This window comes from Varanus komodoensis, unplaced genomic scaffold (assembly GCF_004798865.1).
Source record: "Varanus komodoensis strain SLA01 unplaced genomic scaffold, ASM479886v1 scaffold1, whole genome shotgun sequence".
Lineage (NCBI taxonomy): Eukaryota > Metazoa > Chordata > Lepidosauria > Squamata > Varanidae > Varanus > Varanus komodoensis.
In genome coordinates this window covers 41,713,546-41,740,541 of record NW_025335268.1, presented here as the reverse complement: position 1 = coordinate 41,740,541, position 26,996 = coordinate 41,713,546, and the positions used below count along the sequence as shown (strand labels likewise).

The 26,996-nt window shown below is 38.1% G+C and overlaps 1 protein-coding gene across 1 annotated transcript in view; it reads left to right on the top strand.

Moving 5' to 3' along the window:
- Positions 1-26,996, top strand: part of UTRN (utrophin) — a 365,154-nt gene that overhangs the window by 91,729 nt on the left and 246,429 nt on the right. Inside the window, exons 20-29 of the mRNA XM_044451088.1 lie at positions 1,896-2,137; positions 2,243-2,423; positions 8,059-8,207; positions 11,671-11,883; positions 14,672-14,785; positions 17,489-17,635; positions 19,690-19,860; positions 22,414-22,593; positions 23,903-24,037; positions 24,933-25,082. Coding sequence (XP_044307023.1) covers positions 1,896-2,137; positions 2,243-2,423; positions 8,059-8,207; positions 11,671-11,883; positions 14,672-14,785; positions 17,489-17,635; positions 19,690-19,860; positions 22,414-22,593; positions 23,903-24,037; positions 24,933-25,082 — 1,682 coding nt within the window. The remainder of the gene's footprint in view (positions 1-1,895; positions 2,138-2,242; positions 2,424-8,058; positions 8,208-11,670; positions 11,884-14,671; positions 14,786-17,488; positions 17,636-19,689; positions 19,861-22,413; positions 22,594-23,902; positions 24,038-24,932; positions 25,083-26,996) is intronic.

Here is a 26,996-nt window from a genome sequence, read left to right as displayed (position 1 = left end):
TTCATTTCTTCCACAGTCAGCATCCATAGACCTGCAGTTTCTCCTACAACTTTACCATTCCGGCCTGAAGCCATCATCCATTAAAGTGTACACGGCAGCAATTTCACATTACCGTGGTACAATTCAAGGTTTCTCCATCTTCTCTCAACCACTAATAAAGAGATTCCTTAGAGGACTCCATAACCTTTATCCTACAGGTCAGACCGGTTATGCCTACATGGAGCCTTTCAGTGGTCTTACAAGCTCTCACAAGGGCTCCCTACGAACCTTTGGCAACGATTAATGCCTCCTTTCCTGGAAAACAGCATTCCTTGTAGCAGTTACATCGGCTCGGAGAGCTAGCAAGCTCTGCGCCCTCAGGGTAGACCCTCAGTACCTGAATTTTCATAAGGAGAAAGTAGTTCTGTGAATGGATTCATCCTTTCTTCCGAAAGTGGCTACTCCCTTTCATACTGGTCAGGACATTGTTCTACCTGCCTTTTTTCCATCTCCGTCGAATCCGATCGAGAGATCTTTACATACACTCGATGTACAATGCTGCCTAGCCTTCTATAGATCTAGAACTGAGTCTGTTCGACATTCCAACAGACTCTTCCTTAAGTACTCTGAACAGAATCAAGGTTTTCCCATTACTCCTCAGAGACTCTCCAAATGGATAGTACACACAATTCCTCTCTCCTATCAGTTGACTAAGATAGACTTGCCTACAGCCCTGAGAGGACATTCCACTAGAGCTGTAGCTGCTTCCTCAGCTTTTGTGCTGGGAGTTCCACTTGATGTCTGCAGGGAGGCCACTTGGGCTACTCCATGTACATTTGCAAAGCATTACTGACTGGATGTCCGGGCTAGACAAGACTGTTCCTTTGGCAGAGCCGTTCTTTCAGCTATTCTTCGATGATGACACCTCCCTCCTCCAATCAGGGTAAGCTTGTTACTCTACCCATATGTGTGATGCACAGAGGCCACGACAAAGAAAAGCAGGTTGCTTACCTGTAACTGATGTTCTTTGAATGGCCATCTGTGCAGTCACACAACCCACCCGCCGACCCTGCTCGGTGTTAATGGGTGGTGCTTCTCAGTACCGTGTTATTTTCGCTTCGGTACTGAGTCAGTATGTTTTCTCTTGTCATGGGTTTGACAATGTTAATTACTTAGTCACACTTATTTCTTCAAGAGCGAACATCTGGTCTATCAAAGTGTGGAAAATGGCGGACACTCCGCTCTATAAATACTACTGGGGGGAGGGGAGCGGAGCTTTCCCGCCAAACTGTTAGCTAGCAATCTTCCGGCCACAGGCACTGCGCAGGTGCAGTACCCATATGTGTGACTGCACAGATGGCCACTCGAAGAACATCAGTTCCAGGTAAGCAACCTGCTTTTCCAGGTCTCCCAGTCATTATTTCTGTTGGGCCTGATCTTGGGATGAATGGACATCAGTCTATTAGCTTAAAAGATAGAATAATAGAACCATAGAATAATACAGTTAGAAGGGGTCAGATGACCAATGGGCACAACACCCTGTTCAGTGCAGGACTCCATGTTAAACCATCCCTCTCAGTTGGCTGTTCAGTTCCATCTTGAATGCCTCTAGTGTGGGAGAGCCCCCAAGCTCCCTAGGTCATTGACTCCATTGTCGTACTGCTCTTACAGTCGAAGTTCTTCTTGATGTTCATCCAGAACCTGTCTTGCTGTAACTTTGAGCCCATTGTTCTGTGCCTTACACTGGGGTGATCGAGAAGAGATCCTGGCCTCCTGCTTTGTAACAACTTCTCAAGTACTTTAAGAGTGCTTCCATATCTCTGCTCAGTCTTCCCCTCAGATAAGCATAGTTTAGAGTAGCATTGTGTTAGTGAATACTACATATCAAAATTAATGTATTTATTTCATTTGTTTAGAAGGGCTTCCTACTGAAGATCTAGCAAATGCCCTAGAAAAGCTGGCAGCCGAATGGAAAGGGACAGTTTTGCATTTGGAAGAAGCAGCAAGAAAAATACAATGCCAGGATGAACTCAACATTTATTTTAGGCAAGTGGATGAGCTTGATAGAACTTTGTGTGAAAAGGAGTTATGGCTGAAAGAGAACTCTGCTTCATCACCTCAACATCAGTGTTTAGCAGCTCTAAAGGAGTCATGTCAGGTAATTTAGTCACACTTGATCACTTACTGAACCTGCAATAGTAGTGCAACATATATTTAAAGGCTTTAATGTTTGCATATGTGTGCATATACTTAAACTCTGCAGATGGAACTCACTCATCTGTTAAGTCTGACTCCACAAATTGAACATCTGAAAGACAAGTGCAAGGCCCTTGAATTACGGTCTGTTTCTCCAAACTTTATTGAAGATAGCCTCATCTCTGTGACTGACTCCTTCAGGTCTTCCCAGCAGAAACTGGAGGTTTTTCTACAACAGTTGAAGAAAGGTACTCTACTCTACTCTACTCTACTCTACTCTACTCTACTCTACTCTACTCTACTCTGTGTGTGTGTGTGTGTGTACCTATGCCTGTAAAAAGTTATGTCTTCCTTATCATACTCTGTTACTACTTTTTGCCAGTAGCCAAACCATTAGAACTACTTTGTATTTACCTTAGAATTTGGTTAAAGCTATGTTTAAATCATGCAAGTTCCCTGAAAGCTTGGTACAGATTTTTAAGTTACTTATACAGTAGTATCATTTTAGTTTTCCTTTGCTTGCTCTGCAAAAGAAGTTTTCTTTAGAAAAGTATTATCTGGATTGTTTGTTTCGTTTTTATTCTGTGCAACAGCCAGCTGGCTCTTTGAATGGTTTACAAAGTTTAAAACATAAAAACAACAAAACAAAAAAATTAAATCACAGTAAAACCATAAATCTACAAAACACTAAAACAGTGATAATAGCAGCAGCAAACCCACAGCATTTACAGTCAGATTAGTATACAGGACAGCAGCAGTAATAGTAAAAAGCAGTTTTAAAACTAAAATTAATTATTAAACTACCTGGAGAATAAAAAAGTTTTCACCTCATGTGAGAAAGAGCAGGTGACAGACATACCTCTTTGGGGAGCTTGTTCCAAAGATGGAATGTCTCAAAGGAAAAGGTCCCCCTCCTAATGAAGTGGTGGGGGGCTACGAACATGAGAAGGAGCCCAAAGGATGATCTTAGGGCTTGGGTAAGTACATCTGGGATGAGGTGTGGTTGTTTTATACATGCAAGTCATGTATAACACCAATAATTCTAACAACAATTTACCCAAAAAAAAAATCTAAGGAAAAAACTCCAGAAGAGGTTGGAAATGGGAACCTTTCTTTTGCATTTCTATAAAATCTACCTAACATGCAATATTTAAAAATATATTTCAATATAATTTGTTTCAAGGTTGGGTCACCAGCATGCTATTAGGACCAAGACAGAGAGAGAATAAATGTTACTGTAATTTGTTTTGTGTCTTCTTTCCTACTAAATATGGTGTCTTTAATTCATACTGCGATTAATTAATCTACCAAGCCATCCATTATTTCCAAAATAAAGGAATTTTCTTTATTTTCATTGTGCCTGGATACAAAGACTTCATTGAAATTACATTTGTGATTACCTGATTGATGCCCTGCCAAACTGGATGTCTGTTTCAGGCAACTTAATAGAATCATATACATGAAAACTACTACTTAGAATTAGCAATAAACTTTTAAAATATAAACATCAGTATAACACTTCAGTAAAACCAAAATGACAAAACACTTACAAGTTTTAATTATTGGATGCTGCTTTAGGTTCCAGCTTTTCCAGGAAGTTAATTTCATGTGGTAAGTTTTTGCTTTATATTGGGTTAAATCCAAATGTTCCATTTTGAGAACAGAAACTCCTTTTGCTTATAGAACAAGTCAAGCTCATTATTTTTTTTTCATTCAAATATGCCCCTTCCTTTCTGTCCTTTATGTGGAGAGCAAAAAATCAACAATTAGGCTGGGATATGTAATACCAAATAAATAAATGAATTTTAGAAACACTTTATAAAATACAACAAATTTCGTAATCACAAAATCTAAAAATCAAGCAGCTTAGTGCATAAGTAAAGCAAATAAACATACTCAAGTACAACAAACACCAAATGTTGTTTCATAATAAATTGGTTTTTACTGGCCTGGTAATTTTCCACTTGTTGCTAGTTGCAAAGTCGCATCCAACCCATTACGACCCCATGGACAACATTCCTCCAGGCCTTCCTGTCCTCCACCATCCCCCGGAGTCCACTCAAGCTCACACCAACTGTTTCAGTGACTCCATCTAGCCACCTCATCCTCTGTCTTCCCCTTCTTCTTTTGCCATCTATTGTTCCCAGCATTAGGCTCTTCTCCAGGGAGTCCTTCCTTCTCATTAGGTGGCCAAAGTATTTGAGTTTCATCTTCAGTATCTAGCCTTCTGAAGAGCAGTCAGGGTTGAACTCCTCTTAAGACTGACTGGTTTGATCGCCTTGCAGTCCACAGGACTCACAGGAGTCTTCTCCAGGACCACAATTCAAAGGTCTCGATTCTTCGGTGCTCTGCCTTTCTAGCCGCCCCGAGGTTCTTTGCGAATGGGGCGGCATAGAAATGTTTTAAATAAATACATACATACATACACACACTGCAACTGGAATTTTCCACATACACATTTAAAAAAGAACACTACTTCTCAAACACATCTTCCCCCAAATAAAATCATAATGTTACAGTGCTGTTTCATGCAAAGTAATTGGAAATTGATTGTCATATGTATAAAATGGCTATTAAGAATAACTAAAATTTTAAAAAACCTACAGAGAATTACCTAGTCAGAAATAAACTCAACATTTAAAAATACACTGTTATCACCATATCAGGTAGCAGAGAATAAAATCTTTATATATTCATAGTCCTGGGAAAAGAATTAAGAAGAAAAGGGTAAGAGGAATGAAAATTTAAACTTGACTTTATCAGTGTTCTGAAACTACAACATAGTCTCACCTAGACTATAATGGTACACAATGAAAAGTTCAAATACTAATGGCAATTTGCAGGAAATGCCTCTGAGAGTCTTGGTTTATCATTGATATAAATTGCTGATACTCAGGGTGTTGCTGCTGCCCTTCAAGGGTACCCATATAGAAGAAAAAGGAACATAACCAATTTGGCAAAAATGTCTAGTCAGTCCACTAACAGAATCATGGCAATATCACTATGTATCCCAAACTGAAATAAGCAAAGCAATGTTATATAGTAGAAAAAGATCAAATGTGAAAAACATTTGTAAAAATACATATCAGCAAATGAGCTATTTATATTTCAAAGGTACAGACCAGACAGATCCCTGTGGCAAAACTGGCCATAACCATATTTAACATATAACCATCAATTTCTTCATTTAAATCATCAGGTGACTTGAACTTTAAAATGTAGACCCAGTATAGTTCTTTCTGTAGGAGTTTATGAGGTAGTTGAAGTCTTTTGGCACTGACCTTTTTAAGGCAGCAAAATTTTAAATTGATCTGATTGTGACCATGACCATGAAAATACTGAACAGAAGGTGTGCTCATCTAGCAGTTTCTAATACAACTTCAGTCCTCACAGATCCTTTACTTATGGTTCTAGTTGTCATACCCTTATATCCCTTAATATGAGGACATAGCATAGTATAGCTAATTTAAAGAAATACTGTTACATACGTTATATATCTTCTGCCCTGTGGTGATGTCCAGATGTGTCACAACCCCATCATTTTCAGGTAGCATGACTTGATAACTGGATCTGCTGGAGTTTTAATCCAACACATCTGGAGGTTGCCAAGTTGGGAACAACTAACAAATTATCTACCAAATAATATGCTAGTAGGATAATTAGTGCATACATTGCACTGCCTACTGGAAAAGTTACATCTTACCTGGTAATGTCCTATCCATAAGAAAGGACTGAAGACTAGAAGTCTTGTGCCACAGAGTATCACTAATGTTCTTCTTCATGCTCTCTGTGCATCACACATGTGGGCATTGCTGTGCAGTGCAAGGCCTGGATCAGAATCTTCCAAAGCTAAATGTCACAGAGTGGGTGGGAGCCACCCTGCCCCTTCTGGGGGCTTGGATAAGAAGTGGGGGCTTCCGGTCAATTTCTCAGGTTTTATTCATGTTTTTATAATGCCACAGAGAGCTACCTTGACATCTAGAGCTACTTTAAGTAATCACTGTTGTTGAGAAATTACATCACAGATCTTGCTGGTATCATACATTAGTAGAGCCACTGACCTTTCTGGTGTTAGATGTTAGCTTGTGACAGTGCCTTTCTCTCCTCATTCATGTTATACATGGCCATTTTCAGGAGTTTCAAATGCTATCCGCTCACGTAAGATTACATATGAGAATATAAATCTTGCTATAGATTCTGTGTATCATAAACATTGATGTGTACAAATTACAGAAACGTTAATGCTGGTGAAGATGTTGAAGATTATGTTCAATAAAAATAGTAATTGTCATTATGTGAATGTTCCATGACATTTTTGTATAATTCACAATTCTGCCAAAATAGCCAGCAAGAGTAAAAATATGTGTGGTATATGAATTCTTATATATTCATTGTCCTTACTTGCTTCTGTTTTGATTTTTCACATAATCAGAGTTTTAAAATTCTGTATGTAGTTTTTCGTGCTTCAGAACATATGGGTAAACATAGGTTAGCACTAAATTTTTAATCCCACATTGTATGAGAAGATTTCTATTTGTGCCATGGACCTTTGCTGTTTTCTTCTCCTCTTGCATGCCCCTGAAATCTGTGTATATATCTATGGGGAGGGCTGCCTGCTGGTGGATGCTGTTTTATCAGTGGATGGATTTAACTTATAATCTGTGGTATTAGTGACAAAATAAAAAAGAAACATGCAGAGATGTAATTGAGATTTAAGAAAAGGATTGAGAAAAATCTGATACATGATTAGGTGAAGGAAAGATTTTTGAACTTCTCAGTCATGTCATGTCTTGTGACAGTGAAGTCTAGATTAATTATGCATTATATGAGGGGAGACCCAAAAAACCCAGGCATTTATTTATTAAAAAATGTGTTTTTATTTTTAAATGTTCATACTTCAGTCACCCTCAAAGTACTTTCTGTTTGATACAATACACCTATTGAGACGTTTTATCGACTGCTCAAAACAGGTTTTGAATTCATTGATTTTGACATCTTTTAGTGCTTCTGCCATTTTTTGTTTCACCTCTTCCACCGTGGCAAAACGTTTCCCTTGGAGGACTTTTTTCATCTGGGCAAACAAACAAACTAGCACTGGGCGAGATCAGGTGAATAGGGAGGGTGGGGCACAAGGGTAATACCATTTTTGGTCAAAAAGCGCTGAACAAAATTTCACCGCCACATGTTGCTCATGCAAATCAGCCATCACGAAGTAGGCAAACACATTGAAAGAGAGTCTCCAAAAGAAACCTCACTGAAACGGAACACAGCCTCTCAAAACAACTCAGCTAGGTACACTGATGCAGATGGGTTCCTAGAACACTCACCTGGTGGAGAACGCCTGGCCCACCCTCCAGAAGATAAGCCCTGGTTTTCTGGGGGGACCCCTCTCATATGAAGAAGTTGTTTCTCAGCTGTATACAAATTTCTTCAGGTGACTCTGATTTTATAAGAGATAGAAGAAACATATATATGATCAATTTCTGAAATGGTTAATATTATAAACCTGTATTTGGTATCCTCTTGTCTTTTTGTGAACAAAGAACCTTTTATTAGCCTTTCATTCCAAGGAAGGGATTATTTATGTATTGAAACTTTGCTCACATCAATTTTAGATATGTATTCAGGATAGACCTGTCAAAAGTTGATTCACTCCCATATTCAATTGTGATGTTTCTTGCAATGCTCAAAAAGAAGTGGGGCACTTGCTCATGTTACTTCATAGTGCTATGAGATTATGGAATAGGGACATAATCTCATATGTGCAATTAAAAGGAGACATTTTATTTTAAAATGAGATAAAAACTGTACAATATGTTCCTACTGTGTTGTTTTAAGTTGTTCAAAATATATAAGTAATTAATTTGAATATTTATTTTAAAGCAGAATCTGAAAATCAGCCTTCTAAGGATTATGTGGATGCTTTGAAAAAACTGAAGGATGAGCTGAATGAATTAGAAAGCAAGGTTCAATCCAGCATGAATACAGTGAATGATCTTAGTAAAGTTGAAAGAGCCTTGCAACAAACAAAGGTATGTTCCCTGATTGTATTTCAGCAAATAAGTGGAGATGTAACTGTATGTTAATTTTGCTTCTCTATGTCATTACACTTTTAATTAAGCTGCTACTGGAGTGTGGGTGGGGAGAAGAATTTGGATGGCTTTGCAACAGAGTTTTATATATGAAAACTTTTGCTCAGTAAAATATGTTGATGAGCTTGGATGTATTATAGAAATAGCTGTGGAAATCTAAGAATGGCTAAGCTAAAGGGTGTGGTCCACCCTTGGTGTGGTCCATCCAAGTTGCCTCTCCCCACCGTATAGTTTTGGACAAATTAGTGAGATAAGCACTTTTGCTTAGGAGCCAGACTTGTCATTTCCTTGCAAACGAAATTTGCATAGGTGTTAATTTGCAAATAAAAAGAAAAGAAGAAAGTAATTGTGGACAGTAAGTAGGCTAAACAGGAGCCAACAATGTGATGCAGCTGCCAAAAGGGCAAATATTATTTTGGGATGCATTAACAGAAGTATTACTTCCAAATCTTGAGAAGTAGTAGTTCCTCTATACTCGCAACTAGTCAGACCTCACCTGGAATACTGTGTCCTGTTCTGGGCACCAAGATTTAAGAAAGGTAAATTAGAAAGGGTCCAGAGGAGGGCGATAAAAATTATCCATGGTTTGGAAACACTGCTCTATGAGGAGAGACTGAGAGAACTTGGCATGTTGAGCCTTGAGAAGAGAAGACTGGGGGGTGGGGGGCATGATATCTTTCTATAAGTACCTCAAAGGGAGTCACAAAGAAGGTCAAGATGCCAGAGTGTAGGACACAGAATAAGTAGTTCAAGTTGTGACAACCCAGATTCAGGCTGGACATCAGGAAAAGCTTCCTCACTGTCAGAGCAATACGACAGTGGAACCATCTGCCTAGAGAGGTGGTGGGCTCTCTCACACTAGAGACATTCAAGAAGAAACTGGACAGCCATCTGAGTGGGATGGTGTAATGTGGTGTCCTGCAACAGCAGGGATTTGGCCTCAATGGCCTTCATGGTCCTTTCCAACTCTACTATTCTATGATTCTAAGCAAGCATCTGTAACTGGAATTAAACAGGCAACAACCTTGTTAAAAAAAACCAAGCATAAATGCATTTACTAAGACAAGTGAGGAAGGAGTAGTTCTAACCTATTCCTTATAAGCTGTTCTGGGAAACTGGTATGGTTACGCAGCTGCAAGGCCCTTCTCACATCGCTGTGTTTAAGTTTGATGTGTTGTAGCTAGAGGTTCTAAAAGTGTAGTATGTGAGCTCTGTTAAGATGGTTGCTGAAAAGTTATGGAATGGTAGAGAACAGCTGTACTTGGTCTTGTACTTGTGTTGGTCAGAGTGTTGGACTGGAGACCTTGGGAAGCTGGTCCTCATAGAGCCATGAAGCTTATTGGGTAATTTTTGGACCAGCCATTCATTTACAACCTACATTCCCTCACAGGGTTGCTCACAAGAGGAAAAAGGCGGAATATAAATGCAATATGATGATCATGATAGTTTTCCTAAAAATTTACCAGTTAAAGGTAACTTTCTTGAATTTGACCTGAAGTCAAAGCTGATAACCATGATAACCACGTTCACAAAACTTTGCTTACAAAAACAGACACATCCATCACATTAGAAAGACAAATTAATAGTTATTAAAAACATGTGTTGTATAAGTGTTTTCATCTGTAGAAAAATGTTGTTGAATCTTCTGTAGAGACTGCCAGCTGTTTTCATGTGATCTGGAGCAGAAAGCTTTGCGAACCATTACTGAAACCTATTCCCATTGTGTATTTTATTTTAGTTATTTAAAACTTTTATATCCTGCCCTTCAGAATGTCTCAGGGCAGTAATACAGTAAAATAAATAAGATATTTCCTTATTTTGTTCTGAGTTGTTCTGAGAGGCAGATACAAAATAGGTTCCCCATATGAGCTTCCTAAAGCTTCTTGTGGAAACCTGGACACCAGCCCTCATGATCCACTATGATTCCTATGAGTGATGGACAGCTTTCCAGTTTCACCCTAGTGGTGGCATGTCTATGATATGACTGAAAAGAAACACTTTACAACATCAACTTGGTCCCACCACACTCAAAAAGTAACAAGAAGAATCTAGCTTATATCTCTGTTGTGTTGCCTGTTGCTGGCAATAGTTGATTCAGTTGTGAATGGTGCCTTGAAATAGAGTTAGTTTTTGCTTATCTGAATCTTCATGGAGCCAAATGTAGGGTGTCAAACCAGACTCAGAATCCTTGCTGAGTAAGGCCAAAGCAGGAAGCCTAATCCTTCACCTCTCTATAGTTTCCTTTTTTCCAGCAGGCTTTGTTGGAGTAGCTGTCCCCCAGTCACATTATTTTTCCTGAGTCGAGAGATATGACTATTGATCCTGCATCATGTCAAACTGCTGTCTTGCTTTCTTCCACTCTCTTTTTCATATGTTTTAAGTCTGGAAAGGCTTTCTGATCTTTTATTAACCAAGGGCAGTATTCAACTGGGCTGCTGCGCAAAAGGCCCTTTCTGCTGATTCTGTTGCTTAAGTGGGATCTACAGCTCATACAACAAAGGCTTATTGCTTTTTATTGGGAATCCCTAGATGGACACAGATTCTCATTTCTTCATTGGGGCAAGATGGTAGATCTCACTTAAGTGAGCTCCAATGATCTGTCCAGTTCCACAGATGAGCCATTCCCCCGATTTCTGGTTATCCTCAGAATTTCTAACTCTCATTTGCACAAGTGGTGGTTTACATTTTACATTTCCCAAAGAAAAGGAAGACTATTGTGGGCCAGTTGGGTATCACTGTATATTTTTGGTACATCAGCATCTCATCAGTACTCTACCCACATGTTCAAATGCTTTTTTCCTTGCTCTCTTTCTCAGAATGTACACCACTTCCATATTGAACCAGTATTATTGTTGATAAAAATATTTTAGAGGATCTTTTATGCATGTGTCATAATGTAGAGCAATTGTAGGGTGTGGCTGACATTTAGGAGAAACTTTGGAACTGGGTAAACTGGAAGAATTGCAATGCATTAGGACTGATTTTGTCAATGACTTTACTGTTTGGGGTTGATTTACAACACGGTGCCCTTGTTCCTGTTCTTTTGATGGAATTACATTTATCTTGATTTCTGTGCTGTGCTGGGAAGGGAACAGTATTAGAAAGGATGGATGGGATGTGTCTTAAGAGGGTCGTATCATGCACTACTCTTCTAAAGCAATAATGCAAAAATCAGGATTTGTAATTTATCCACAATTTTAAAAAATGCATAACTTGTGGCTTGAGGAAATGTAGAGAAGCTAAGTTGGTAAAGACAACATCCTGTGTTGATACAGGTCATATATATTAGTATCTTGCCACATTTTCCTTGTTTGTAATAGGAACAGCTAAATGTAGAATATGAAACTACTAGTAGCTGTGTATAAATCAAATGCATATTTGTTGTTTAACCCTATCTCTGCAGACAGCTTATGAAACTCTGGAAAATCAGAAAAGCATGATAGATAAACTTGCTGTGGATACACAGGTCTTAGAGAAGCATATTCCAGATGAAAAAGCAAAGCTCTACAAGCAAGAATTCAAATGTCTTCAGGGATATAGGGAGAAGTTAAAGCTGAAGATTTCTAAAGATGTTCATCTACTTGAAGAAATTATGTCCAAACTGAGTCTGTTTGAGGTAAACAGAAGTGCTTCTGTTTATTTAAATATGTGTCCAGTAAGCATATTCTTCCCCATTCCCAGATTAGTTTGTGTGCTGCATTGTGATTCCCAAATGGTGTGATGGTAATTATGTAGGTCAGTCATCCCGCTGCCAGAATAGAGTATACCAACTAGGAGGAAAGCCCTTTGGATTTAGGGAATCAGAAATAAGGCAATGTTTGAATAGCTGTGGCCTCCTTTTAAGAGGTATAGGTTCCATTGACAGGAGAGGTTGCTGTTTAGTGTCCATAATATTTTGGCCAACATTCATGTTCTGAATTTATCTAAAGTTGTTTGTAGATGTAGTTGTCTTTTTTCATGACAAGATTAATGTTAATACAAAGGATGTTGAATTGTTCCCAACTGTTGTTGAACTGAAAAATAGAGTTTAATCTATTACCTTCTAATATTTAATTCCCACAGGGTGGTTTTATCTTTTCTAGAATGGCTAATGACAGCATCTGCCCTTATGAGTGATGCTGTCACATGGTTATAAGGAAAAAGGGTGAATAATATATTAAAATGAGAATGAGAGCAAGGTTAGGATTAGGGTCCATTCTTTGCTTAAAATGGAAGGCAATTTATTCATCATTTTTATTTGATTTTTGCAATCTTTCAAGCAAAACCAAGCCTCAGTGCAAAGGTGCTACAAATGCAAACCAAAACCACAAATGCATATGCAGAAGAAAAGGGAAGGGAAAAAGAATGTACAACCACACATAAATAAACTGATCTGGAAAGTATTACTAATAATATACATGTATACATATGCACATGCTACCATTCAAAGCTACCATTCCACATCGCTAATGTAGGCTGAAGTAGGTTGATGAAATGTTGGAATGAGTATTGCGACAAAATTGTTCTAGTGTATTCTCTCATAGGATGCCAGTGCAACAGGTGATCACTTCCATCTGAGAAATGGTCTAGTCATGAGTGGAGCTCTGATCACAAGTATACCTTAGAAGGAACCCTTATTCCTCATGTGTACCCTCTAGCATTCAACTGGGCCTGCACCTTTAGGCACCTGCACTCCTTGGTTCCATGCGGCCATCTGGCATATGCCTCTGAGTCTGTCTAAAGGCTGCATATGGCTTGAGGAGAAGGCAGAATGGGCCTCTGACCCAAGTTTCCCTTGATCAGCCTCAAAGACTCTCTGCACAGGCTGCTACTCTGTGATGTCAGTTTGGGGATTCCAGGTTATCCTTAAAAGAGGAATCTCCAGTGGAGGCATGACAGTATTGAGAGGGATGCGAAGGGTCAAGAATCTTTTTTTGAGAATGGGAGAAATGGTAGCATAGTTGAATGCAGTCTGCTTGGACCGAAAGGAGAATGATAGGCTGATTATGCAAGAGAGGAGGAATAATAACAGGAGTTAGCATAAAGGGGCCGTAAGGAGTATTTGGGTACACAATGACTCTTATAAGTAGGTAATATAAGTGATCTCTCTCTCTCTCTCTCTCTCTCTCTCTCTCTCTCTCTCTCTCTCTCTGTGTGTGTGTGTGTGTGTGTGTGTGTGTGTGTGTGTGAAATTTGTACTGAAAGAAAGTATGTTCTGCAGGTTGGTGTATATACCAATCAGCCTGTAGCAAATATTTTTGGGACCATTGTGTATTCAGTTTGGAAACTTTCATAAGCTGTACAAATCAGCTGAAAAAAATACCAAGAGCTGGGGGTAGAACAAAAGACTGTCAAGGATCTGGACATAATTTGCTCCTCTGTAAAAATACAATAAGTACAATATGGCCTTTGAACACCCAGAACATGTATCATTTAAGATGGCAGTTTATGTTTGCATGACAAGTGAAGAACAGAAATGAAAAAGGATAAGTGAATTTTGGCTAAGATATTTCTAAAATAATTAATACAGATCATCTGTCATGGCCTAATTTATTCCAAATCCAAACTCTGCTAAATTTGGTGCCCGCTAGTCTGTACTTATCCTTGACCCATGTGTCACTTTTGATTAAATTGATCAACCTCTTCTAGTTTTCTTCCGTTCCATGTAATTGCTCTTTCAGGGTTGATCTTTTCCCTTCGGGCCTTCCAGGGATATTTCAGTCCTTTGCTATTCTATTTCCATGTACTGTCCCTGAGTCACTTCCTCAAATCCCATGGATTTCAACACTGCTTGTACACTGACGGTGCCCAGCTCTGCCTTTCTCGCCTTTCTTCCCCTTTCATTCAATCCTTTCTGAATTTTCACTTCCCTCCTGTGGTTACCATCTACTTAATTTGACCTCTATTATCACCTGGGGCAGGATTGTCTCCTTTTGCTGCTGTTCTGCAAACCACCATATCTTCAATAGTGCTATTTCAGTAGCAGTAGTAGTGTAGCAGCAACAGTATACATGATTATTGGATCTATGATTATGTGAACAATATAAAATCATGTTTTAGGATCTGAAGTTTTGGTCACAAGCTTTTTGATTACAGCTAAACACGACTCCATCTTCAAAGTGCATGTTCTATCCTGATACAGAAATCTAAAGGGACATGACTCTTCTACAAGCTTCCTGTGCACCATGTGTCTTGTGTGTATGTACCATTTCTCCAGTATTTGGCCTTTTAATGCTTGTTTAGTTCATTTGTTTTGGTTGGCAAATTTTCATATTAACCTGAGGAACATAAAAATGAGAAAGCAGGGATCAGTATTACATATAGTACTTTTGCTTCATGGATGGGAAAAACCTTTTGAAAATCTGTAGGTGTCTGTTGCTCATCACTGTTCATAATATTTCTTAATTTTGCTGTGTTGTACTTAGGCTGATTTAAAACTGGTACAAAGATGGCTGGATGGTGTAAAAGACTTCTTAATGAAAGAACAAACCATCCAAAGAGATCCTGAAGTGCTTCAAAGTCAGCTTGATCAATGTATGGTAAGATTTGCTAATGAACCATGGTGCTGCTTCTTCACCTTCACTTTTGGAAGGTGCCTATTTCCAAGTACTCAATGGAGTAGGGGTGCAGAATATTGTGGCAACTCTTGTAAGCCCCTAGCTAGCACAGTCAATGACAATTAGCGAGGGGGAGTTGTATTCCAGCAACTTGTGGAATTGCACATTCATACACATTCCCTGTCTCTGGTATAGACTATCTTATGAGGTTTCTGTTTCTGACGAGTTCTGCCTCTTTGCCATTTTAAGTATGTTGCCACTTTCTTGACTCCAGGAACTTCCATGTTGCCCAGGTATGGTGTGTCAGCTTGGACGTACAGGGCAATAAAGCAGGTACACATGGATTCTGTTTTCCTGGGATCTCCAGGCCTGTGGAATGAGCAGTGGCATTAAGCCTGCGTAATCCCTAACATAATTAATCTATTCTAAGTACTCGTGATTGGCCACCCAGAGAGAAAGTTCTGTGCCAAACACTGTCATTACTGATGGACACATTAGTATTGATTAGTTAAGGTTAAGGACCTACACAAAAAATTTGTACATGGACCTCCTCTGTGAACTGCATTTTGCATTCATCACCCACGGTAAACTCAGTAGCGTTCTAGATACCCTCTTTCCCTTTTGCTTTTAGGGGAAGATTTTTTTCCTTAAACCAAGGAATTAGAAAGACATTACTTCCAGTAAATGATCAATGTGTGTTACTCCAGTAATTCATGCTGCTCCCCTGAGACTGTTTAAATCAAATTGCCAGTTCCCCCTCCTTGATGCATCATCTTCCCTCCTTCTTCCCCTCCTTTTCTTTCCCCTTCAGCTCTTTTTATTAGTCTATACCCCAAACATTAAGACCTAAGGACCCTTATAAGGCTATATGCCAGCCTTTGGATCTCCATCAACTTATCCATATGCTCTTAACAGACTTCATTTGAATGTGAAGAGATGTGTAATCCTAAAGAAATTATCCTTAGACATTTTGGGCTTCAGTCCACATTGAGATTACTGTGACACTGAAAAATTCTGTTTCCATTCTCTTTACCACATAATAGTCAGTATTTGCATTTAACTTGTTTTCTCTTTGGTCTTTCTCCCTACCTGAGTTAATAAGATTTACATATAACTTTGTGGGTCTGTTTTTGTATTCTGGTTCCTATTGGCATCTCGAAAAGGCCTTTCATGTCTCGATGTAAGTGGTACTGTGTTCCTATCTTTATTTGAATCAGCCTCTCCTCCTCTTTCTTCCTTCTTGCATGTTACTTTGCCCGATTTTTTCTCTTCACCTCAAGTCTCTTCCATGGCATTAACTAAATTGTTGCTGGTTCTGTCTGCAAGCTGCCAATGTATATATTCCTGATTTTGCAATAAGCTATATAAGAGACTATTATAATCTTTAGATCTGGTCTCAATGCTAATTTTGCACTTCAGAAAGCTCAGTTTAAATCATGTTTTTCACACTTGGGCTTTTCTGTTTCTGATATTGTACATCATGATTCTGACTTAAATATCTTATTGGTATGTGTTCCTCATGCACATAGGAGCACTGCATCTCTGCTCATGGACACATAGTAACTGTTCCCTCAGACAATGAAAACAAAGCAAAGCAATGTGGTTACATAACTTTAATCCGTGATAGCATGGTTCATACTTGCACTTTTTGAACCTTAATGCATTTTTGTAAGCTGTTAAAATATTTCAATATTTACAGATTTCATATGGATATTGAAACTGTCTTAAAAGTGTAGAATTATTGCTAATAAAAGTGTGATTTAAGTGTAAATAAGTAGATAATGCTCATAAGAGTGCTAGAAATTAGTGGCCACTTGACTCTTGTAAGAATGCAAAATTTAGCACTCTAAAACAGAGTTGATCCAGACTTTTAGCTCAAACTATGGCATTTCAGGCCAACTGGACACGTCTCTTTATTTTATTTTTGTTCTTTGAATGTTTTATTGTGAAAATCAAAACTATCTGTATAATTCTTTTTCAAAAATCCTTGGGTGATCTACACCACCTCAGATGAATCCTGTAAAAGACAAAAACAAAATCCAAACCAAATTGTACCAATAGTTGCTGTGGGTGGGGGAAAACGTATAATGGTACTAATATTATTAACTTTGGCAATATTTAGAAAATGGAAACCTCAAACATGTGCTTACACTTTTGCTAAAACATGGAAGCACTGCTCTGAAATATGAAAGATGATCACTCCCACAATGTTTGATTGAAACTGTTGTGGAGAAAGATCCCCTCTCCATAATGCAGAGCAGTTTTGAAATTCCCTCTGCTTTCAAAGGTAGGTTACCGTCTGGCATACAAACTGCTCTTCAAGAAATACAACACTACAGCCCCTTTTGCACACACAGAAAGCACTGTATAATTCTTTGAATCCTAGCCATTGTGGTAGTTGACAATTTATCCCTAGATAACAAGGATAGTACCAGTGTAATGTTGGCACCCTATTTATGAGTGTGGATCTGAAATCATTTCTGAAACAGTGATAGTGGTCAAAATCTAGTAAACAAGTAATTCCACAATTTTAGCAGCCTACTATTAGCAAAGGAGAAAGTGCTTTTGGAAGCTGAGCGTTTGGAAGCCATTTGTGTGTGTGTGTGTATGCATCGGGGTTGGGGTTGCTGTTTAAAAGAAGAATGCTCAAAAACAAATATTAAATTGTCTTCTGTTTCTGATCAGTTGTTTGTTCATGAAATGGAGAAGATTGAGTTGTCTTTAAAAGAGATGAAAGAAATCGACTCTGCTTTAAGAGGCCAGCCTATTAATGTTTGGGTGAAATCCAAGCTGACAGATGTCCAGTCACAGTGGGAGAAACTGAGCAAGCAGGTTAGTCACTGGTAGTATTTCTCTTTATTTGCATTATCTTATCTGTCACTCTGTATTCATAGTATTAGCTTCCTTGTGTATATCTAATGAACAGAGCTTGTTAGGCATAAAATAACAGATGGACTTAATGCTAGTTCATTCATGTCATATATAAAGCAACTTTTCATTTATACACCTTGAAGAAATACATCAGAAAAATACAATTTCTAGTGTAAGCTGTGATCTGGGATGTCCCCAATTCATATCTCCCTTACTTATGAATTTGCTAGGTAGACTTAGCAAATCAGTCATATTCTTTGCTTCAGTTTTCCTTGCTACATCTGCCATCCTCCATCTGGGGATAGCAGTACTGAACTATTTTGGGGTGTTACTGTAAAGATTATTGGTGGAAAGTATGAAGTGCTTTATTAATACTCCATATTAGTATAAAAGAGTTAAATGCATAGGACTGTGATAGCAGAGTTCACTTTTTTCTAGTTACCATTTTGTAATTGATAAGGAAATAGCTTTGATGGTTGTTTCAAGGGGTGTATTCCATAGCTACAGTGCCACAGAGAAAAAGTCATGTTTGAAGGCCCCCTTCACAAGTAAACTCCCCAAAGGAAGGTCTTCCTTTTAAGTGTGTCTTAAGGTGCTTCAGGCTGCTTAGTACTTGGTAACAGAGTACATTTTAAAAAAACTGGGGCTTTTATGTTTAGGCATAACTGCCTTGTCATATAAGAGTGTAAAACAGTTTATGCAGCAAGATTGGAAAACTGTTAGGTGTCCATGTAGCCCAAAGTGTCACCAAATTTCCACTTCGTATTTCCAAATATTTTTTTAAATAAAAGTTCCCATTCACATTCAGAAAATTACTTTAGTCATTATTGTATTGAGCATTATATGGAGAAGCCCAGATTGTTACCCTGTGTAGTTGGCATCACTTCAGTTAAGGATTATTCAGTAGTGTTTCCTGGAATGTTGCTCAAATTTTGCTTGGAAGTAGCATGTGTGCCCATGAATTATTTTATCACCTGTTCCTGTCTCAGCCACAATGTTGGGCAGATGTAAGAGGGCAACAGGATCCACAGAAGTGGAAAGAAGTTGTTTGTAACTTAGCACAACATAACATTGCAGCTGGGGCACCATTCCTAGATTGCCAGTTTTCCAAGCCTGTAATTCTAGTAAATGAGTGTTTATTTACTGAGTATTTCCTGGCCACTGATAGCTTTTAGGCCTTGCTGGTAACATTGGCTAGCAGCATGATGTAAACCATTGTAAATCACTCAGAGAGCTTTGTTGATTGAGTGGCATAGAAATGAAATAAACAACCATCACCTTGGCTACCCAAGAAAAAGACAAGTTTTCAAAATATGTTTTCAGTGTGCCATTTTTGTTGGTAGAAGAGTGCTTGCTTAATCTTTTGCCCCGACTGGGGCAATTTGAACATGGTGAGCAACACTGGATTATATGTACAACACAGTGTTTGTATAATATGCCCTTCAACTCTTTATCACTTTTTCCCTCCTCTTTTTATTTTTAGAGGGCATGTTTAACAACCTATGCCTTTCAGCAAGTGGTTGACATCTTTCAGCCTGGGGCTCTAGGCAGCAGCTGTGGACACATATTCACTCAGGGGAAGATGTATGCTAGAACCTTCTACCATTTAATATTAGTATAATGTAATAAATAACCTATCTTTTAACATATGAAAGCAAAACTCTTTGTTGTGGAATCGCTGCCATTAACATATGAGGTTCATGTCCTAGACATGTGTGTCCATAGATGTATTTATACTTATTGCTGTAACAAATGTATTGTGGTTAAAAATAAGTAAATTCAATTGCATCCACCAGTACCAGTAGCCTGTAATGAAGGTTCTTGTTTTGTAGCCATAGCAATAATATGCTTAATATAATTTCTATTTTTTTAAAGCTGAATGGAATTATTCTCTAAAAAGTAAGCTGCTGAAACTTTCAGCACTCTGATATCCGTACTTTTTCCTGCTAAGATACCCTTCATATGATACAGACAGCATTTGACATTACCATCTCTTTATGTATTTTGATTGCCAGATTATTAGTCATAAAAATCAATTATCTGAAAGTCAAGAAAAAGCGGTAAACCTCAAAAAGGATTTGGCAGAGATGCAAGAATGGATGTCTCAGGCTGAAGAGGAATATCTGGAGAGAGATTTTGAATACAAGTCTCCAGATGAATTGGAGAATGCTGTGGAGGAGATGAAGGTCAGTAGCACTAGAAGAACTTGCCAGAATAGGGAAGTACATGGTTGCTGTACTCAGGTGTATAGTAGCAATTGTTAAGCAGGCCATTTTCTGAAAAGATTGCTTTGCTTTTCAGAATATAATTTCTTCAATTTTCTCTTCAGAATTAGAACAATGGGAACTCCTTAAGATCTAGATATTTGTCCTAAATGTTCTTAGAAACAGGACATAAGTGAAGGGGCAAGGGCAGTTTAGATTTGGGAAAATAATAATAATAATAATAATAATAATAATAATAATAATAATTATTACATTTCTATGCCGCCCCTTGCCGAAGCCTCGGGGCAGCTTACAACACAATAAAATACATTGAAATACAATAGAACATAATAAATTACCACTAAATACAAAAATACAAAAAATACACTGAGATACAAACATAATAATATAAAATTAAAATTAACAGTATAAAATAAGTAAATAAAGAATATAGGAGGAGAAAAGAGAAGGAAGAAGAAGTTGCCCTGGCCAGATCATATATTTTAACAATTAAAATGATGTTTAAATAAAAAGGTCTTTACCTGGCGCCGAAAAACCAGTAATGACGGTGCCAGGCGGACCTCTTTGGCGAGTGAATTTGTATAGTGATTTTTTTTGAAAGGCAAATACTTTTTTGTGTGTTTTACCATATCCAGACCTTTTAAAATAAGGATAAATGGGATTTGAATTGTGGCATACCAGAATTAGGGTAGAGGGAGGATGGTACAGGTGCTAATCTTGGTCAGATGTGCTCAGAATTCTGCTAGATAATAAGGGGGTGTGAAAAACAGAAATTATAAATCTTGCTGAATGATAGGGATTGAAGTTATTCAAGCTTGATTACTTTGTACAGAGCTGAGCCAATGCTGAAGTGACAGATTTAATGAGGGAAGCTGGGACTCTGAAGTATGGTAGGGAACTGAAAACTTACTGTGTCTGTTTACTTGAGCATCATTGCAACCAACATCACAACTTGTATGATACAACCCCCTTTTATGATTTGGCTTAAGTTTGCATCCTGATCTAGTTTATTTCAGATATCTTTTTAATTGCAGTGTCTTGATGGCAATTCAGCACTGGTGAGAGGACAGGAAGTAAAACATGAGTTGAGGTGGCAAACATAACATTTTGCCTCTGCACATTTTCTGCAGTGCATTTGTAACAATATTTTAATGAAATCTGAATAGTTTGGCCATCAGTTCATAAGAACAGAAGAAAAGCAAGGCTGGATGATACCAAAAATCCATCTAGTCCAGTATACTCTTCACCAGTGGCCCGTCAGCAGCTCACAGCAGGCAGGAAAAGAGTGTAAGTGTATCTCATTGCCCAACTGATATAATGCTGTAGCACCTCTGGTACTAGAGGTAAAATATAACCATCAGAACTAGTAGCCTTCGATAGCTTTGCCCTCCATGAAGGCCTTTTTGAAGCCATCCAAATAGGTGGCCAGCAATGTATCCTGTTCAATGAATTCCATAGTTACCTATGTGCTGTGTGAAGTAGTACTTCCTTTTAGCTGTCTGGAATCTCTCCCCATTCACCATATATGATGACTACATTGGGTTATGAGAGAAGAAGAAAAGTATCTCTTTATCCATCTTTTCAGCATGCATAATTTTGTATATTCTATACGATAGCCCTTCTTTGCACCTTTTCTAAGCTAAACAGTCCCAGTTGCTGTAAGCCTTGCCCCAGCTCCTTGATAATTTTAATTGCCCCCTTCTATACTTTTTAAAACTCTGCAGTATCCTTTTTATCCTAATTTCTTTAAATTCTTATTCCTTTAAATCATGTTTTTAAAGAATAACTCTTATACTTTAAGAAGCTTACTGTGTGTGTGTGTGTGTGTATATATATATATATATATGTATTTTAGTCATTAAGGTAACACAAGTCTCTTTGCTGTTTTAACACTGACATTTGACAGCATGATGATCTTTGGCTGTTTTATATCTCACTGTTAAGAAAAGAAATTTTAGAGTAAAGTTCTCTTGGTTGCAGAGAAAATTGACAGTGAAATTACGGAATGCTAAGAACTCTGAAAACCATATAGCACTCTAAAGCCAAATGGTATAATGGCTAAACCGTTGCCTAAATCTGGGGGACTCAAAAAACTCACCTAGCCTTGTATTAAGTCCAAACTTCAATCTAATTAACTTGAAGTGTCAGTATGATGAGAATAATTCTAGTGTTATGTCACTAGGGCTGTCAAGGATAGGAGAGTTTGGAGGGCGTTTATTCATAGGGTCACCGTAAGTCAGAGACAACTTGATGTCACATAACAGGAACATGTCACATTGAGATCCTTGGAAGGAGGACAGATCCAAAAATAGTCAATAATACTTCATGGAACCCATGGATTACATTTCTGCCCACTCTGTAATATAATATTGAAAAACAATTTTAATTAAAATATTTTGGTGTAAGTGGTGCCCTTCATTTATCAAGACTCCAACGGCTTCATTTATAAACATTAGTAAAGGCTAAAACCTTGCAGTTACATTTAGCTTGTCAGTGTTCACTTTCTTTGAGCAGAGAGCAAAGGAGGATGTGCTGCAGAAAGAAGTACGGGTGAAAATTATGAAAGACAACATCAAAATGTTAGCTGCTAAACTGCCATCTGGTGGTCAGGACTTAACAACTGAGCTTAATCTTGTACTGGAGAATTACCAGCTACTCTGCAACAGGATCCGAGGGAAATGTCACACTCTGGAGGTATGGTCCCTAGCCTGTACTCTGCACCTCCTGCTTATGATACCAGTTGAGCAGAGCAGGGAAGAAAGCAATTTCCCAGTGCTAAACTTAATAGCATACTCTAATGACATTCTTATCCTTTACATTCAAATAGTGTTGTTATTTTAAGTTATTTCAGCTCTAAAGTGGGATTTTTCAATAGCAATTTAATCAATCATATTAAATGCATTTTCATCCCTTTCTGATGAGGAGGTACAATTACAGAAAATTGGATATGCTTTATTAATGTTTGCAGAAGTAAAACAGTCTGTCCAACTATTCAGTTTTGTTATTCTATATCCTGAGTTAGGCTACAATCCTCTCCATACTTATCTGGAAGTAAGCCCCATTAAATTGAGTGAAAATTATTTCTGAGTAGAAGTGTATAGGATTGCACTTTAGTTATAAAGTTTATGGTTGCATAGGAATGATAACACTTTTTGGATTTTGCCACATGAAGCATAATATACATATAAATGACTGTGACAGTGGATATACCTTATTTTGGAAACCAAAAGAAGGTCAATTTATTGATTGTTATTCATGGTATACTATTGCTGCTATTGTATGTGTAACTTAAATTTTAAAAGGAGATGGCATTTAAAAATGCATCTTTATAAGCTTCAGTAATGAAATTCTTCCATTAAGAACTTCAGAATCTTTTTCTTATGTAATTTTTTCTTACACTGGTCAAAATCAGTTCACAGCAGTGACTTCAGTATTACTGAGAATGCGCTATGTTTCAGTGATCCACTGGGAAACAGGAAATGCCAGTATATTGTTGGAACATCAACAGAAATAAGAAAGTATATGTAATATGGCCATAATTTCTTCATTATTTTATATATCGGGTTGGATGTAATCTTGTATTAAACATTCATTGCTAACTATGCATGATCCATCAGTATTCACCACTGGAACAAACTAACCCAATGGACTATCATATGAAGGAGCATTTTGTTCTCACACATAGCCCCTTTGTTCATTTCTTTATGTGAGCCATAATTAAACCAGGACATTTCTAATAATACTTTTTCATCCAGACTTACAGAACTTTGGCTACCAGTTTTGGGATTAGCAGGGATATTTCCAAATTGTAGTTAAAGATGGTTAAATAGAAGCTTTCTGGTTTAATTGTGGTATATGCAAAAGGAGCTAATGGTGTACAAGCAGTACAATTCAGAGTATCAACTCAGAGCTGTGGAAAAATGTAATTAGTTTGAGAAGGAATCTTTCTTCAAAATCTAATAAGGTTCAACCCCCTCCCCTACCCCGTAACTCTTACTTTCAGGAAGTTTGGTCTTGCTGGATTGAGCTGTTGCATTATCTGGACCTAGAAACAACTTGGCTCAACACTTTGGAAGAGAGGATAAAAAGTTCTGAAAATTTACCAGATAGAGCAGATGCTGTTAATGAAGCCCTTGAGGTAATGTGTAAGAAAGTTAAATGTGCATCCAAGAAATAAGATTGGCAAATGTACAAGGACGTTTGTTTTTGAAGAATGAATGCTTATCTTGCTTTTAGAGACAGGATGGTGGCAATTGTACTAAATGGACAGTTTATCTCATTCCTTATAATATTTAATATAATTGTATTGCTGCTTCAGAAAATTGTATTTGAAAGGTAGCCTACAAAAATAGATTTCCATTTAATTTAATGATTCAGGCTTTAATATTGGCAATTACTTTAGTTAACTGGTTTGCTTGTTCCCAGTGTGCCAGGTTGTCATCCATGTCTTGGGGCACCTAGATTAGGCTATTGCAGGATGCATTGCATGAGGTTGCCCATGAAGTTGGCTCAGAAACTGAAGCTGGTAACATGTGCTTGACTGATACCATGCTGGGCTCAAACCATTTCATTGGCTCTCAGTATGTTTCTGGGTTCAGGTCATAGTGCTGGCTTTGTGTTAATGGTCTGTGTGCTAGAAGTCTCAGTACTGAATTGGTTCCCTATGAACCTCCCTGTAGTTTGGGATCAGCTAAGATCACCCTTTCAGGTTCCATCATACTACAAGATCAGATTGGGCTCCAGAAAAAGCAACTCCTTCCTGGTCCAGTGGAAATGGAGAGCACTTCAATAAGCTGGATCCTTCTTATTTAGTAACCATCTTTACTTCATTCCTTCCCCTGCTCTCCATTTGTTAGCTGCTTTGCATTGTTGTTGGTGCATGTTGCTGATTTTTGCTCTTTTGTTATGTGTTACTCTAAAATGATGATGATGATGATGATAACAACCCTCCCAAGAAATCCCCAAAAAACCCCTTTTACCCAGTATGCCAGAAAATAAACATCCAAGCTTTGGGGTAATTTTGCTCTTTTTAGTCATTGGAATATGTCCTGCGCCATCCAACTGATAATCGGACTCAGATTCGGGAGCTTGGCCAAACACTCATTGATGGAGGGATCCTTGATGAAATCATCAGTGAAAAACTAGAGATTTTCAATGCCCGTTATGAAGAATTAAGTCATGTGGTAAGAATTTTTTTTAACTGGCATTCCAATTCTCAAAATATAAATAAAGCTTGAATTGATTGTCACCACCTGGCAGAATATTGGTGTTTATGAACAAGATTGAACCTGCACAATTTTCAGCCCATCAAACCAAACGATGCACAGACTGAGTTGTTCTTGGAAATGAGGGTGAAATTTGTTCTTGGCGCACACTGATGGGTCACTCTGATCTGGATTCCATGGCAGAGAATGAGGGGGAAGGGGTAGAGGGAGCTTGAGAATGTGGGGTTCAAGATTTTGGGATGAAGTACTGGTTATCTCAAGGCCACTCTCCCAAGTGTTCAGAAAGGTTCTGAGAATAGCCAACGTGTATAGGTGTTGGGTGGAGGCACAGGAGAGGAGTTCTCAGAGCCAGATGAATCTGGTATGACCATGATGCAGTGTTGGGAAAGGAGGGAACACCAACTAGAGGTTAGGTGTATAGAAAGGAGGCAGGCTTGCTTCCAAATGGGCCCTTCAGTACTCAAAAGGAGGGTGTCCGAAAGTAGTTGTTTAGATTGGGTTCAACAAACGGCTTGTGCATACATAGAGATACATTCTGTGAGGATTGTGTTTGTTGGGTATCATTTGGTGAATAAAGAGCTTTTGCAAAGAAGTGGTCTGTTGCCTTGAATGTGTCAAAGAAGGAAAAAGCGATGCATGACAGTTGTGGTCTGCCACTTGTTTAATAAACTCTTTGCATATGGCAAAAATGGAAGGCTAATTGAATCTCTGGATGGCAAGCATGTCTTCCTACTCAGCTACATTTAGCTTGCTGGGCCACAATGGGTTTTGCTAAATCATGGATAGGCCTCATCCCTTCCTCTAAAAACATTTGGCGTTTGTAGAAGCAATTCTGAGCTATAGCTACTTTTATAACTAAGGTAACTGATCCAAATCAAGGTATGATGAGATTGTGAGCATGCTTCAAGAAAGCCATGTGTGCAGAATGGGTGAATATCTCAATTATAAACAAAAGCTTAATTGAAGAGTAGCAGTAGCTAATTAGATGTGCTCTCAAAATCACAAGCTGGATTAAAATTTGGACTGATGATTCTAATTCTTGAAAGTGGTTGGCAGAGCGGTATCAGAAGGTCACAAGCATTTCAGATAAATAATTTCCATTTTTTCTTAAATTCCAGTAAAATCAAGGATATAAATAGTAGAATGTTAGTTCTTTTAAAAATACTTTGTACAAGGTTGTGATCAAAATTATTTAACTAGTATAAGCATTTCTGCATATAAAATTTGTTTGAGGGGTTCTGAATTCCATGACCAAACTATTCCATATGGGAAAGAAACTTGCACTGTACTGCCATACTGTGAATTTATAGCATCCCAGCACAGCCAAGGGTACAGCCAGAGCCATTCTTGTGTATGAATGACTCCGCTTAAATATATTTAAAGCAGCTGCTTGCTGTTCTGCTCATCTTTTCACTACATATCGCGACCTGTTCTGAAGAACGATATGGGTAATTGGCTTTAAAAGAACTGCTTACCCTCAATCTTGGAGTGAAAATTGACCTTTGAAGGGTTATTTTCACTGGCGCTATGAAACTGTTACAAATGCTGCCTGTCAGAGATCCTGCTGAAGGCTGAATCATTGTCCACTGATGTCCATTTTGGGTCTCTTGTTCTATGATATTGGTAATTATAAGATCCCTCTGTAAGTTCAACATTACCTGTCTTTCCTTTGTTCTCTTCCCCACCATATTCATGGTAAATGTTCAAATGGTATATATTAATGGAGAAAGTCATCACCTTTGTATATGGTTTCCTATGTTAGAAATCTCCAAATTATGTACCTTTTATGGGGTGACCCATAAGAAAGTAGTCCCTGATTTTTGTACTTAACAGCAAAAAGAGGCAGTGTTTGTAGTTGTCATTTTATTTCAG